The 15,412-nt window shown below is 40.3% G+C and overlaps 1 protein-coding gene across 1 annotated transcript in view; it reads right to left on the bottom strand.

Annotated features, from left to right (window-relative positions):
- Positions 1–14,661, bottom strand: part of TMEM225 (transmembrane protein 225) — a 30,963-nt gene extending 16,302 nt beyond the window's left edge. The window contains exons 1-5 of the mRNA XM_053659431.1: positions 14,523–14,661; positions 3,679–3,852; positions 2,938–3,084; positions 2,531–2,665; positions 1,610–1,803 (exon numbers count right to left, since the gene is read on the bottom strand). Coding sequence (XP_053515406.1) covers positions 1,610–1,803; positions 2,531–2,665; positions 2,938–3,084; positions 3,679–3,852; positions 14,523–14,661 — 789 coding nt within the window. The remainder of the gene's footprint in view (positions 1–1,609; positions 1,804–2,530; positions 2,666–2,937; positions 3,085–3,678; positions 3,853–14,522) is intronic.
- Positions 14,662–15,412: the final 751 nt, after the last annotated feature.

Below are 15,412 nucleotides of genomic sequence, written 5' to 3'. Positions count from 1 at the left end.
ACGCCTGCCCTTTGGTTTTTGTTCCCTGTGTTTCCATTTACCTGAGGCTGGACTCCAAGCGTGTGCCAGCGGGGCTGTGGCAGTTTTCCTCCACGTGCTGATTCCATGTGTAAGCCCTGTGGTTGCACCGAAGGGACAAGGAAGGGAAGAAGCCACAGTCAGGCTTCCAGACAGAGCCTCATATTCTCAGGGCCCTTGAGGGTGCAATGCAGGTTCTTTCATTTTTATGTACAGATGGGGCGGCACATTGTGATGAAGCATTTAAAACCTAAATGAGGTGGAGGTAGAGTAGATGAGGTACTTTTCATATTCTGTGGGGAGAAATAAATGCAGTTTGAGAAATTCTACATCTGGTATATAAAATGCACATAACTATACAAAAATCTAGTATAGAAAATTTAGTGTAAAATTTACTATTTTAAAAAAATCCAGCAAAGCTATTATTTAGAATGGAAGGGCAGATAAAGTGCTTTCCAGATAAGGTCAGGTTAAAGGAGTTCATCATCACCAAGCCTTTATTATATGAAGTGTTAAAGGGACTTAGCTAAGAAAAAGATAAAAAACTATGAACAGTAAAATGACAACTAACTCACAACTATCAACAACTGAACCTAAATTAAAACAAAAACAAACTAAGCAAACAACTGGAACAGGAACAGAATCACAGAAATGTAGATAATTTCTCCATTTCCAATAACTCTGGAGGGTTATTAGTGGGGAGGAGGAGGGGAAAGAATGGGGGAAAAGGTACATGGAATAAAAAGCATAAATGGTAGGTACAAAATAGACAGAGGGAGCTTAAGAATAGTATAGGAAATGGAGAAGCCAAAGAACTCATATATATGACCCATGGACGTGAACTAAGTGGGGGGATGCTGGTGGGAGGAGGGTGCAGGGAGGATGGGCATAATGAGGAAGAAAAAATGGGACAACTGTAATAGCATAACCAATAAAATATACGTAATAAATAAATAAATAAATAGCTACAATTTTGTAGTTACAGAATACTCGTGGGGATATAATTACAACATAGGAAATATGGTCATTAATATTGTAATAACTATGTATGGTGGTTACACGAGACCTATCATGGGGAATATTTCATAATATTATTTCAAATTATATAACTGTCTAACCACTATGCTGTATACCTTAAACTAATATAAAATAATACTGTCAACTGTAATTTAAAAAAACAAAAGAAAATAAAGCAAATAGGGCATAATGTTAAAATTTCATGAAGTTGGGTGATATATCCACAGGTATTTATTATATTATTTTGTATTTCTTGTGAATATTGGAAATATTGTACAATAAAATAAACAAAAGAAATGTATGGTATTATATAGTACTCTAAATTTTATTATATTAGCTATAAGGTATTTATTATACTTTAACAAATATGATTAAATGGTGAGAACAAACAGAAGAAACTCTTTAGCAGACAGGGATTTTAAAAAGCCATGTTCTGGCCCTTCTTACGGACCCAACCATCTCACAGTCATTTGCATAGAGCCACACACAGACCACGCGTCTGGAGATGCACCCAAAGCTGCTTTCATTCAGATGAGCTTTTTGAGTGATCCAGTATCGAAAGAGCCCAGGTTACACGACGTTTTTGGCTTTGTTGTTTCCTTAGGGAACCTTGGTCTAAGTTTTTGGACTGCACGTGGACAATACTACGAGGCATTATGGTGAGTTTTTGCAATGAAGCCACTTCGATAGAGCTCCCAGATTGCTGTGTGTCATGACTTTCTTCTGCAGAATTCATGGCTTGCTTGTACTGTAGAATACACAGGATTCCTGGGGAAAAGAGAAGCCAGGGGAGGGCAGTGAAGGAACAATAGTCACAAAAACATGTTCCTCCCTGTTGGCAGAGAGACCCTGACCCCAAGTTCAGTGGGTCTCTTTTGAACTGTCCCAAGTCATTTGGAAGGTGGGTGCTTTAGTGTAAGAGACCAAAGTATGCAGAATAGCTTAAATGCTTCTTAAGTAAACAAAATTGAGGATTCGTTTTGAAAAAGGGCATGCTTATGCATTAGAAATTTCTAAATAAAATTTTAAAGCTTTTTTTTTTTTTTTTTTTTTAAGGAATGGTCTCCAGTGTTGGTGCCTGGACATTTAATATTAGATATTGTTCTACTCTAACCTAAAGTTGCCTTGGCCCTACACCGCCCACCCAGGGTTACTGCCCTGCTTTGCAGGAGTGAACATTCCAGATTACCCCTCTCCTTAGTCTTGAGTTTGATGGTTATCTCTTCCCAGAAATGGGGAGGGTGTGAAAGACAGCAGAAAAGGCAGAACTAAGGAGCTGCCCTCTGAGGCAAGCACACCGAACCACTCCTGCAGTCCTCATCTCCATCTCTCTCCTTATGAGAATTGTCATCAGGGAGGGAGTCCACTTGAACTTGAGCCCCTTAAGATGCAAGGGTTGGTACTTTTTACTTCATTCATTCTTGTCCTTTCACTTTCCCTTCTATCAGGGATGAATTTGTTCTTATAACCCATCAAAGGCCCTGAAGACACTCACCAGAGGCAAAAAGGAAGAAAACACTTAAGTAGGCAGTGGAAATGATCCAGGTGATTTTATATCCGGAATAGTACACGGATCGCCCTCGCCTTAGCTTCAGGTGATATAGCAGGAGTGCGCAGAGCAGAAGGATGCCTGAAGTCCAAACAAAAGAAAGAAAAAGCCCCTTCTGGGGAACCTCGACTCTTCCATTCATTCATCTTGATCCCAGATATGCCTAACTGTAAGCCTCCACCCCATACAAAGGCATCTTATCCGAGAACCAGTCCTATCTCAGTGGTTGATTCAACTCAGAAGCTGCACATCTGAGCCAGAAATTTGGGAAGGCAACATGAGTCAAAAACCACAGGTTGGACCCACAAACCAAGTTTACCTTCAAGCCTGTGTTAGGGGAGCTAGGACATTACCTGTGAAGAAACTGAGGAATACAGTGATGAGGAAGATATATTTAGTTTGAGGAATCATAAAGGTGAATTCCAATCCCAGGAACAAGTTATGGAAGAAGGAGAAGCTGATCACCAGGATCAACATGATCCTGACCACTTTCAGGTCATCTGTTGGAAAGCAGAAGCTATGATGAGAGAAGGTCAAATGTTTCTCGTAGGCTCATTCCTACCCAAGGGCCACAAACCTCTAAATAAAAATGAAAATGGGGTGAAATATTTGATTAAACAAGAGAAATGGAAGAGAAATAGTGAAGCAGAGAACCATAAGCTGAATGGGAGCAAGGGCCAAAAGAAGCCATTCTCTGTCTTGACATCTTGGTAAGCCTCTTTCTGCTTTCTCCTTTTATCAGAACTCATTCCTCAATTTATTCTGTTCCCCTCTGATGATGATATAACCTGCTTTCCTTGTTGGCAGTTCTCTTTCTTTTATACCCTTATGTTCCTGCTGTGCTGGTCACCTTCCTGCTACTGCCAAGGCTTCTCAACTGTCCCGCAAGTAAGTCTGCAAACATCTAAACTTTTCACCAGAACAGAAATGGTGGGGTTTGGGATTCTGCCTTAGCTGTGTTGATTATGGAAGTGGGCACACTGCAACCTGAGGAAACTGCACCAGAGAATAATGAGTCAGCTGGTAAGGCAAACAGAAGTCAAGGAAAGATGAACCCTCCCTCCCCACCCAGCTTTTCATGGTGTAGTTCTTACCTTTTGGCCAAATAGTGGTGTATATCCATGGACTATGGCTTTGCATATTGGTTTTTGTTTCAAAATTCAGTGTAACCCAGTCATCGACCATAACTCCCAAGGACAAGAAGACTAAGGCCCAGGAGGAGAAGAACATGTTGAGGGCCTGGATGTTCCTGGTTGATGGCTGCACCACTGGAGTGGAGATGCCAAGCTGAGACCACCCACCACCCATATCTCCCATGTCCTTTCTCTGATTTTGTAGTCACAGGAAGAAGGGAAATCTAGACTTTCAGTGATTGCTGAGGCAATGGCAGTGGCAGGAGCTGAAGTAGCCTATGGAAAAGAGAAGATAAATCCCACTCCTCCCCACGCCTCTATCTGGGCCTCACTGCTGTACGAGCTGCCAACTGCCATGGAATCATCTGTGGGCCTGACCCTTGACCCTGGGGTTTGCTGCAGTGGAAGGTCCTGGAAAAGCTATCAAATATAAAGGGAGATATGATATCACATATATAGAGACCTATCAGATACATGGATAGCTAGAGGCCTTGAAAGAAGTTAAATGTGCAAGACTTAAGAGGCCTAATTTTAGAGATAGAATTACATGTTCCAGGACTAGTTGATAGGTAGGGGTCAGTGAAGAGTAGGAGGAATTCAGATCACTGAAATGAGTAATCAGCTAGCAGCATCACAAAAGGGAATGATCATTCAAAACCCAGGATGTTTTTGAAAATATATTTTGATTATGCTATTACAGTTATCTTATTTTTTTCTCCCCTTTATTCCTCTCCACCCAACACTTCTCCTCCCAGCATCATCCCACCCCCACTTAGTTCATGTCCATGGATCATACATATAAGTTCTTTGGCTTCATTTCCTATACTATCCTTAACCTCCCCCTGTCTATTTTGTATCTACCAATTATGCTTCTCATTCCCTGTACCTTTTCCCCAATTCTCCCCCTTACCCCTCCCTGCTGATAACCCTCCATATGATATCCATTTCTAGGATTGTCTTCCTGTTCTAGTTGTTTGCTTAGTTTGTTTTTGTTTTTGCTTTTTTAAGGATCAGTTGCTGATAGTTGTATGTTAATTGTTATTTTATTGTTCATAGTTATGATCTTCTTTTTCTTAGATAAGTCCCTTTAACATTTCATATTATAAGGGCTTGGTGATGATGAACTCCTTTAACCTAACCCTATCTGGGAAGCACTTTACCTGCCTTTCCATTCTAAATGATAGGTTTGCTGGATAGAGGAATCTTGCCTTTCATGACTTCAAATATTTCATTTCAGCCCCTTCTTGCCTGAAAGGTTTCTTTTGAGAAATCAGCTAATAGCCTTATGGGAACTCCTTTGTAGGTAACTGTCTCCTTTTCTCCTGCTGCTTTTAAGATTCTCTTCTTATCTTTAATCTTGGGTAACTTAATGATGATGTGCCTTGGTGTGTTCCTCCTTGGGTTCAATTTCTTTGGTACTCTCTGAGCTTCCTGGACTTTCCTGGAAGTGTATTTCCTTAGCCAGATTAGGAAGTTCTCTTTAACTATGTTTTTGAGCAAATTTTCAATTTCTTGCTCTTCCTCTTCTCCTTCTGGCACCCCTATGACTCAGATGTTGTAATGTTTAAAGTTGTCCCAGATGTTCTGAAGCCTCTCCTTATTTTTTTGAATTCTTATTTCTTCATTCTGTTCTGGTTGACTGTTTATTTCTTCCTTCCTCTTCAAATTGTTAATTTGAGTCCTGGTTTCCTTCCCTTCACTGTTGATTTCCTGTATATTTTTCTTTATTTCACTTTTCATAGCCTTCACTTTTTTTTTCTATTTTGCAACCATACACAACCATTTATGTGAGTATCCTGATAACCAGTGTTTTGAACTCTGCATTTGATAGGTTTGCTATCTCCTCGTCACTTAGTTGTTTTCCTGGAATTTTGCTCTGTTCTTTCATTTGGGCATAGTTCTTAGTCTCAGTGCACCTGTTATGTTGTAAGGGGCAGAGTCTTAGGTATTTGCCAGGATAGGGCAACTAAAGTTGCTGTGGTGCTGTCTGTGGGGGAGAGGTTCTAGAGGGAACAATGCTGCTCACCTGACTCTCGGCTGGCTTTCAGTCACTTCCCCCACTACCCACAAGCAAATTTGGCCCTGCTGGTGCTGATTCCTCAGAAGGTGAGTTTATGTACATTCTAGGATCCTGTGGGTCTCTCCAACGAACTCTCCTGTGAGGCTGGGAGTTTCTACCACCACTGCAATTCCCACAGATTTTTACAGACAAAGGTTTTGAGGCTTTAGTTTTCCATGTTGGAACCCTGGGTTGTATGGTCTGTCTTGCTCCCCAATTGTTCCTCTCAGTTTATCCTCATGCAAATGTGGGACTGCCAGCTTCTGCTTTGCTGTGAGTTTTCTCCACCCCAGCTGCCTGTCTCTATCCCTGCTACCAGTCTGCATGGATGTTGCTTCTTTAACTCCTTGGTTGTCAGGCTTTCATATGGTTAGATTTTTGGCGCTTCTGGTTGTTTTTATTTTTGAATTTGTTGTTGTCCTTGTTCTGGTTGTGAAAGGAGGTAAAGTGTATCTGCCTGTGCCTCCATCTTGGCCAGAAGTTCCAAAACCCAAGATGTTTTAGAGAAACTTTGCTCCTCATCTGGAAAACCTAAAGCAGTTTAACCAGGTAGGCAGGCATGTAGGAAGGCAACCAGTCTCTTGACACCAAAAGAAATGGACTGATACACCAAACCAGGCCATCCAATATCACTTATAAGGTATAGGCAATTATTCATCAAAATTGCCTTTGTGTCTAGGCAGAGTAAACATTTTTGGATTCCTTGGATAGGCAACCATGGAATGCACTAACTTAGAGTCAGAAAACTTGCACTGAAATAAAAAAAAAAAAAAAGCCTTTTTCTGAACTAAGATGAAAGCCATCTCCAAACTTCTTTCTGTCTACTTTGAAGTATCTGTGATTTCTGGGTTTCTTCATTGTCTCAAATATGTTATGGTGTTTTTCAAGCCTCTACATTAATCTTATTATGTTTTATTTATCTTTTTAATTTTTAAAACAATGATCAATATATTTAATCTTACAAAGGAGAGATTGTGGTAATGAAATGGGTTCAGGATTCTGATTTTAAATCCTGGTTCTACCACTAAACAGCTTTGTCATCTTAAAGATGATAATGTTTCCTAGTACATAATGATTTTGTAAGGATTAAATGAATTTAGAGATGTAAAGCCTTTAACAGTGTTCCCAGCATGAAACAAATGATACATAAGCAATTACCATAGCATTAATTTGGATTTTTCTGGGAAGGAGATACTGAGGCAGAGATTTGTATGTGGGGAGTTTCTGGGAAGTATACCCAGGTACCATACCTGTTAAGTGTTTCAGAAAATCAGGCAGAGCAGATTCCCTAAAGTTGAGACTTCAACATTTAAGAGCAGAAGTTGAACTGAGATGCAGTTGCAACACAAGAAATGTTGGCTATCACCACTGAAAGCCCTGAGTCTGGGATGGTCCTTCAGAATCATCCTGAATGGAGCAAGATTGTTCAGTTTGTCACAGCATGCAAGCTGCCTCAGACAATTCTTTTGTCTTGGGGACTGCAAGCATCATCAGTCAACATTTCCGGTGGCATGGGAATGAGTCTTCACCCTGCTCCTCTTCTGTAGCAGGACCAGTGGGCTATTAGGGCTGTGAGCTGCACAGCATTTTTCTGTTGGTTTGACCCTTGACCCTTGACCCTTGGGTGAAGCAGAAGGACCATGAGTGCAACAGGAAGAACACCACAACGACTTATGTTATATTTTTACATGCTGATGCTTTTACTTGTATGCAATAGATCCTTAGGGGTAGGATTTCTGGGCTAAAAGATTTGTGTTTCTTAAATTTTAATAGGTAATGATGGTACAGATATAAAGCTATGGCCAGATTAAAAAAACTGATAGAAGCTGAGGGATTTAGTGAGATACAAGTTAAAAGAGAAATCCAGTGTCCAGACATGGATGATATTAAATAAGATGCCAAATAGGAGGAAACACAAGCCCACTGAGCAAGAAGTTAGCTGGAGCTGGTGTGAGTCACACAGCATATGGTGTCAGCAGGATGCACAATAGATGGAATTCATCCAGGAATTTGACGACAGGGTAGCGGTGTCAGCCAAAGGATAGCACTTGAAACATGTGTGGGAATTTCACTGAGTAGGAATATCACACATGATAGTAATTTTGCTTACAAATACAGACAGTTTATTTCCTTTTATAATCTGGATGCCTTTTATTTCTTTGCCTGGCTTACTTATCCCATCTAGAAATTCCGGTACAGTGTTGAACAGCAGTGATAAGATGGACATTCTTGTCTTGTTTCTAATCTTAGGGGGAAAACATGCAGTTTTTACTAGTAGGTATGATGTTAGGTGTGGGTTGTTTGTTTTTGTTTCCTTTTTAATAAGTTGAAAGTAATCCCTCTATTTCTAGTTAGCTGAGAGTTTTTATTAAGTGTATATTTGAATTTTCCAAATAAATTTTTTGCATTTATTGAGTTGATCATGTAGTTTCCTCCCTTTTAAAAATTTTGTTACTATAGTGAAATACATTGCTTTAGTTTGGAATGTTGAACCTAACTTATATTTCTGGAATCCACACCTCTTGATCATGTCGTATAATCATTTTTATATGCATTGAACTTAATTTGGTTAAATTGTATTAAGAATTTTTATATCCTCATTTGTAAAGAATATTAATTGCTAGATGATTTTGTGTAATGTCTTTGATTAGTTTTCATATCAAGGTAATGCTGGAATCACAGAATGAGTAGAGCAGTTTTTATTTATTCTTTCTTTGTATAAATTTGACATTATTCTTAAATATTTTGAAGATTTCCCCAGTAAAACCTTGTGACCTTGATTTCTAAATTAATTCCTTTGTAGTCAGAAAGGACACTCTCATCACTTTAAGCTTATTGAGATTTGTTTTATGGTCCAAGGTTGGCACTTCTGGGTGTTCCATGTGTGTTTGATAAAAACATGTTCCATCCAAACAAGACCATGGTGTATTCTATAAATGTCAACATTGTCAATTTAGTTCACAGTATTGTTCTACACTTATTGGTTTTCTCTTTAGGACCTATCAATTACTGAGAAGAAATATTAAAGTCTCTAACTATAACTAGAAATTTGTCCATTTCTCTTTCCTGTTATATCAATTTTTGCTTCATATGTTTAAAATTTAATATTGTGAGCTTACACATTTAGAATTTTGACATTGTTATTAACGAACACCTTTATCATCATAAAATTTCCCTTAATTCCAAGTAATATTTCTTGTTCCAAAGTCTACTTTATCTGGTATTAATATAGTCACTAGATCTTTTATAATCAATATTTAAATGCTGTATATTTTACTTAAAACCTGCCTGTGTTTTAAAGTGGCGTGTAAAGTGTTGACAATATCCAACTTTTAAATAAAATGTTTATATCTTTTATATATAATATAATCGTTGATAAGGCTGGTTTAGGTCTACTATGCTTCCCGCTATTTTGTTTACTATTTGTTCAAGATATGTTCTTTATTTTTCCTTATATTATTTTTGCCTTTTATATTTTTGCCTTTGTCTTTATTTTTATTTATTTTTTATTGTTTCAATTTGTCTTTATCATTTAATTAGTCCTCTGCCTAATTTTTTTAGTAGTAGCTTTATGCATCACAAAATCTGATGTGGACTCTGGCTCGTGGGGTTCACCACATTGTGGATGTGGGAGAGACATTCACACGGACTACCAAGTCCTATGGAAGAAAAGGGACAGTACGTTTTTTCTCTCAAGGGGAGCAAAAGCCTTGGTCCTTGCCATGACCGGCCTTTATTGGGTTTCTTGGCACATCACATGATGGTCCTCAGGTACTATGCACAGGTTCGCTTTAGGTGGTTACCTTTTACAGAAAACAAAGGAGTCAATGCCACTAATCACATCACAGAAGAGGGATATTTGCAAATGAAAAGGGAAAAATAGTTGAACTGGTTATACTCCATACTGAGGAGTTTTAGCATGGATTTTAGGAAGTTACAGTAAGCACTTTCTACCTCAATTCAGGGTGAGGGAGTTTTAGCAAAAGCAAGACTCAAGGCAGTCTAGGCACATTGCAGGCCTGATTCCCCACAGGAAAACCTATCCGTGAGCATGGGTCCTATGTGTCTCAGAGTGGGAGCTGGGCCCATGCCACACAGAATGGTCTCCTACAAAATCCATCTTCAAATGATTAGATTTTACAACTTCACATGTAATGAACGAACCGTAAGGCAGTACAGTGTCCTTCCTTGTGCTGCTGTTGTGCCTTTCACTTGCACATGTGCGATGAACCTCACCCATGCTGCTATTAGTTTTGCTTCAAACAGTCCATTTATCTTGTCTGGAACTCCTATTCCTTTCTATAGATTCAGATTTTCATTTGGTTTCATTTTCCTTCTGTGGAAAAATCTTTCATTAACATTTTTTTTTGGTCTGAAGAGCTTTGAATTCATAGCATTGAAGTTTACATAATATTTGACACATAGAGAAGGATACACACCCACATAAATAAATATACTTGACATGTGTTATAATCATGTGTGATACATCTGCAGATTGAGGGGAAAAGGATAGAATATTTAGAATAGAATATTTAGGAAAGAGGATGAACTATTTTCCTATTGTGACATAATGATATACCTTCATGTTTTTGAATAAGAAAAAAAAAGAAATGGACTATTGAGCTGATAAAAATTTTACAGAATGTTATCAAATATCTCAGGGCATAAAAATACAGTCAAACCTTTGTTCTCAAATTATCTGCTTCTCAACCACGTTGTGCACAGAAAGAATGTCTCAATTGCCTACCAAAACACCAGGTCTCATTCTCCACCCAGCACCCCTTTCATGCTAACACCAGTGTGATCAGTCATGGTCTCTCAGGCAACAAACAAAGGAAGTTCGGTTTTCAAACAAATTGCTTCTCCAACAGTTTCCCAGGATGAATGAAGTCTGAGAACTGAGGTTCCACTGTATTTTGTTTCCATTTCTTCCTGTGTGTTGTAGCTTCCCATATGACACTCTTTCTTCAGGTCTTGCTTCCCTCCTTAGTCAACTGATTTTAGTCACGTCCAGAGTAGACTATGTAGCATGCAGAAAAATTAAATGAAAACACTTAGAGTTGAAAGGTCTTTAAAGGTTACGTAGTTCATTTTGCCTTATTGTGGAAAATCCCATGCTTCTTTATCTTTTCTCTGAGGTCCATCTACTACCAACATGCACACGTCTTAGAACACCAGTCTGTGCACGACTACTATACTCACTCACACACACACAACCTTGTGTTTTAGAGCAAAATGAAGTCATAAGTAAACCAATTATTTAATTGTAAAATGAGGTTTAATTACTCATTTTTTTACTATATAGTATTGAAATATATGTTTGTTGAAGCTTTTAGAACCCTGTCTTTAGAATAGAATAAGTTCAAAGTACGATAATAATTCTTTTTTAAGTGATTTTTTATTTAGATGGAATTTTCAATTTTTGAATGTTTAGTTTTCTTTAGGAAAACTGCTGATTATAGGAACATTCTTTGGCAGCAGTGTGTGTATGGGTGTCTGTTACTGTCCCATGGCAGAAAAATGTAAGAATAATAGTGATTTTTTTCATTAAATTTACTGAGGTGACATTGGACAATATAGGTGTTAAGTGTACAATTGTGTGACACATCAGCTGTACATTGCATTGTGTACCCATCATTCAAAGTAAAGTTTTCCTTCACCATGTATTTGACCTCCTTTGCCCTTGACCATTTCTTTCCCTCCTTCCCTTTCCTGACCACCATACTGTTGTCTGTGTGTTTGAGTTTTTTTTCCTGTTTGTTTCTTTGTTGCTTTCAGTTTTACATTTCACGTGTGAGTGAAATCATATGGTTCTTGACTATTTTTGTCTGACTTATTTGACTTAGCATGATAGTCTCACCATCTTATCCATATTGTTACAAATGGCTATATTTCATCTTTCTTGTTGCTGAATAGCATTCTATTGTACATATGTGTTGGGGACCACTCTGTGTGGTTTTGGAGATTGTAGCCCTGTGAGAGCAAGCTCTGAAAGGGGCTGGTAAGTCTCCCTGGAAAACCAGGTTGTAATGCAGGTGGCAGGTGTGACTGGATTCTAAAACCCAGGGTTCCATGGGAATGAGGACTAAAGTGTACATTTTGTCCTTTGAAGCTGGCTCTTTCCAGCTGTAAGCCCTGTCAGGGTAATCCAGATGTTTGAGTTCAAGGCCTAAGGAGTGAAACTCCCCACTTCGTGGTATGTGTCTTTACAGCCATCTGGTGCCTGTGTGTCTCATAGAGCCCAACCTGAAACAATTTCTGTGTTTCTTCAATTGTTATCTATAGATAGTGTTAGTTTTTTATGACTACAGCCTGCTGGACATTGACTGATAAGCTATGCCCGAGCACTGTATCTTCCTGCACTTCTCAACCCTAATAAAAGCCGTGCAGGAGAAGGGCTCTGGGCATTCTCCCCTAGAGGGAACTGCCCCCCTTTTCCCACCAGAGCAGCAGCTGACTCTTTATTTCCATCTCCAGCGGCCGTGGGGAACCTTGCTGGCCGAAGTTCCTCTCACACACCTCACACATGTACCACATCTTCACCCATCATGTACTGAAGGACTCTTCAGCTGTTTCCGTGTCTTGGCCACTGTGAACAGTGCTGCAGTGAACGCAGTGGTACACATGTCTTTGTTTTCCTCAGTGGCTGTCCTCGTTCACATTCCCACCGGTACTGAATGAGGGTTTCTTTTTCTCCGCATCCTGTCCTTGTATTGTTGACAATAGCCATTGTAACAGGTGTTAGATGGTATCTCCTTGTAGTTTGTCATTGCATTATCATAATACCTAGTGAAGTTGACCCTCTGTTCATATATCTGTTGCCATTTGTATGTTTTCTTGGGATAAGTGTTTGTTCAGGTCCTCTGCCCATTATTAAATTGGATTGTTTGTCAATGGTAGCTGAGGTTGTGGGAAGAGTAGAATGTCTTTTTACCTACATGGTAAAGTGCAGAACCAGGAAACAAAAATACCAGGGTCCTAACAAGGTTCCACTGGTAATACTCTGTGTGGCTCTGAATAAGTCATTTTGACTCTATGACCTTGACTTCCAACACTTATAAAATAAAGAGTTTGGATGAGATCATCTCTTTAAAAAAATTTATTGGGGTGACACTGGTTCCCCAAATCTATGAAGGTTAAAAGTGTGCGACTCAATGAACATCACATGCACACCGCCCGTGGGCCTGCTGCCCAAGTACGCTCTTTCCCCATTTTCACACTTATTCCTGGTGTCCACCTTCTCTTACCCACCGGTCCCCCTCCCTGGGGCCATGACAGCATTGCCGTCTGCCTTTAAGGGTTATGTCTATACCTTTTTTGCTTAGTTCCTTCACCTTCTTTCACCAAGGCTCCCAGCCCCCTCCCCTCTGACAGCTGTCAGTCTGTTTCCATCCCTATTTCTATTTTGTTTATTAGGTTCCACATGTCACACTCCTGGGAATATGTTCTAAGAAACTGAAACACTAATTCGAAAGAATATATGCACTCCTCTGTTTACTGCAGCATTATTTACAATAGCCAAGATCTGGAAACAGCCCAAACGTCCATCAGTATTTGAGTGGATGAAAAAGCTGTGGTCTGTTCACACAGTGGAATACTATGTGGCCATAAAAAGAAGGAAATCTTATCTTTTGTGACAGCAGGGACGGACCTGGAGAACATTATGCTCAGTGAAATAAGCTGGTCAGAGAAAGATAAGTACCATATGATCTCACTTTATATGGATTAGATTGTCTTTAGAGGACTCTAAAATTATGTACCACCATAAAAACTCTTACTGAGAACAAGTTGATAATGGCCTGGGGAAAAGTGTCCAGATGTCAAATAGTTTCTGATTTTGATGGAGAAATGACTACCTTTTACAGTACTATTATTTTTCTAATTAAGAAATTATTGAGATATGGTTGACATATAACACAGACTGAGTTTAAGCTGTACAACAGGTTGGTTGATACACTTATATATTGCAATATGATTGTCGTGGAAGTGTTGACTATTACCTCTATCATCCCAAGTAATTATAATTTTCTTTTTGTGGTGAGAACAATAGCTAACTACTTTTGATTTTCAATCCTGCCCTTGACATTGGACTCGGAATCAAGGTGAAGTTCTCCGAACTGGCCAGCAGATGGCGGCCTCGGACCACTGACAGACTGGGTTTCCCAATCCTGTAAGGACCAGGCTGTTTCACGGGTTCCCCAACGCTTCTCCTGTCTGGCAACTGTCCGTCTCTTCTCTGTATCTATGATTCTGTTTCTGTCTTGTGTGTTCATTAATTTTTTTTCTTCAGATTGCACATAGGAGTAAAATCTCATGGTATTTGCCTTTCTCTGACCATAACACTGTGAGTCCATCCATGCTGTCAGAAAGGTAAGACCTCCTTCTTTTCTATGGTGGAGTGGAATTCCACTGGGTAAAATGCACCACAGCTTTTTTGTCCATTCATCCACTGATGGGCTCTGGGGCTGCTTTCAGATCTTGGCAAAAACAAACAAACAAACAAACAAACAAACAAACACACACCTCATGGACACATGCAAGGTGACTAGCAGAGGGCACGGGGTGCAGGCAGATAGCAGCAGGTAAAGGGGTGAACGGTGTCAGAAGATGTGACTTGGGGTGGCGAGCACACAGTGCAATATGCAGATGCTGTGTTACAGAATCGTGCAGTTCAAACGTATATAATTTTAGTAACCAGTGTGAGCCCCCCAGATTCAATCTGAATATCATTTAAAAGACCCTGGGCCTGCACGGGCAGGCCGACGGTGGTCGAAAGCGCGACCAGCATTACATGAGGGGCTTGCAGGGCTCGGGTTTCTGCTGGCGTGGTCGCTCTGGGACGGCCCTCTGGAGGAACGCTGGGCATTTTCACACGTGGGCGACATGGTAGCGCTGTCTTCCTCTGCCGTGGAGACTGGGCACAAGAAGTTCTCGAGCAAGAGAGGAGAAAGTCTTGAGCGAAGGACGGCCGCCAGGGCCACCAGACCCAGCGTGCGCTCTCAGAATGCCAGGCGGGGAAGCTCTCGGCCCTGCAGTGCAGACTGGCCCCGGCTCGAGGCTGCGTGGGGAGGGACCTTGGCTCCCCTGTGCTGGAGCTCGTGAGGTAGGTTTGGCACAGGTCCTGTGAGGTTACATGAGGCCAGGTTTTAGTTCCAGCGGAAGGAGAGTCTTTGCCAGCTGCAGCTACCATTACTGCTCCTTGACATAAACATCGATAACATCCACACGTTTTATGATGTGAGAAGAAAAGAGAAGCCTCTTTTTTTAAATTGAGTTCTACGGCTAGAAGCTGACTTGGTTCTACCTTTTTTCACTCCCTTTTCTTTCCGTTTTCCCATAGTTTCTGTTTTGCTTTTCCTCAAAATGCTGAGCAGACTTGCTATTGATAGTGAAAGATTTTTCTCAGGCTCCTAGGAGGAAAAAATGCCAATCAGCCACAGAGGTAGGCAAAATATAGAGCTTTTATTGAGGTAGGTGCACCCAGATGAGATTCTCTGCTCCACAGAGTAGATCAGAGAAGTTCCTCCCTGAGTAAGAAAATAGCGGGGGGGGGGGGGGGGGGGGGGGGGGGGGGCGGGTATTTCCATTGGCTCCCCATGGGAGCTGGGGATTGGTCTCTGAACAAAGCGGCCATAC

This window comes from Artibeus jamaicensis, unplaced genomic scaffold, assembly GCF_021234435.1.
Source record: "Artibeus jamaicensis isolate MK-2021 breed Jamaican fruit bat unplaced genomic scaffold, CSHL_Jam_final scaffold_660, whole genome shotgun sequence".
NCBI classification, from domain to species: Eukaryota; Metazoa; Chordata; class Mammalia; order Chiroptera; family Phyllostomidae; genus Artibeus; species Artibeus jamaicensis.
This window is presented reverse-complemented; position numbering and strand designations above follow the sequence as displayed.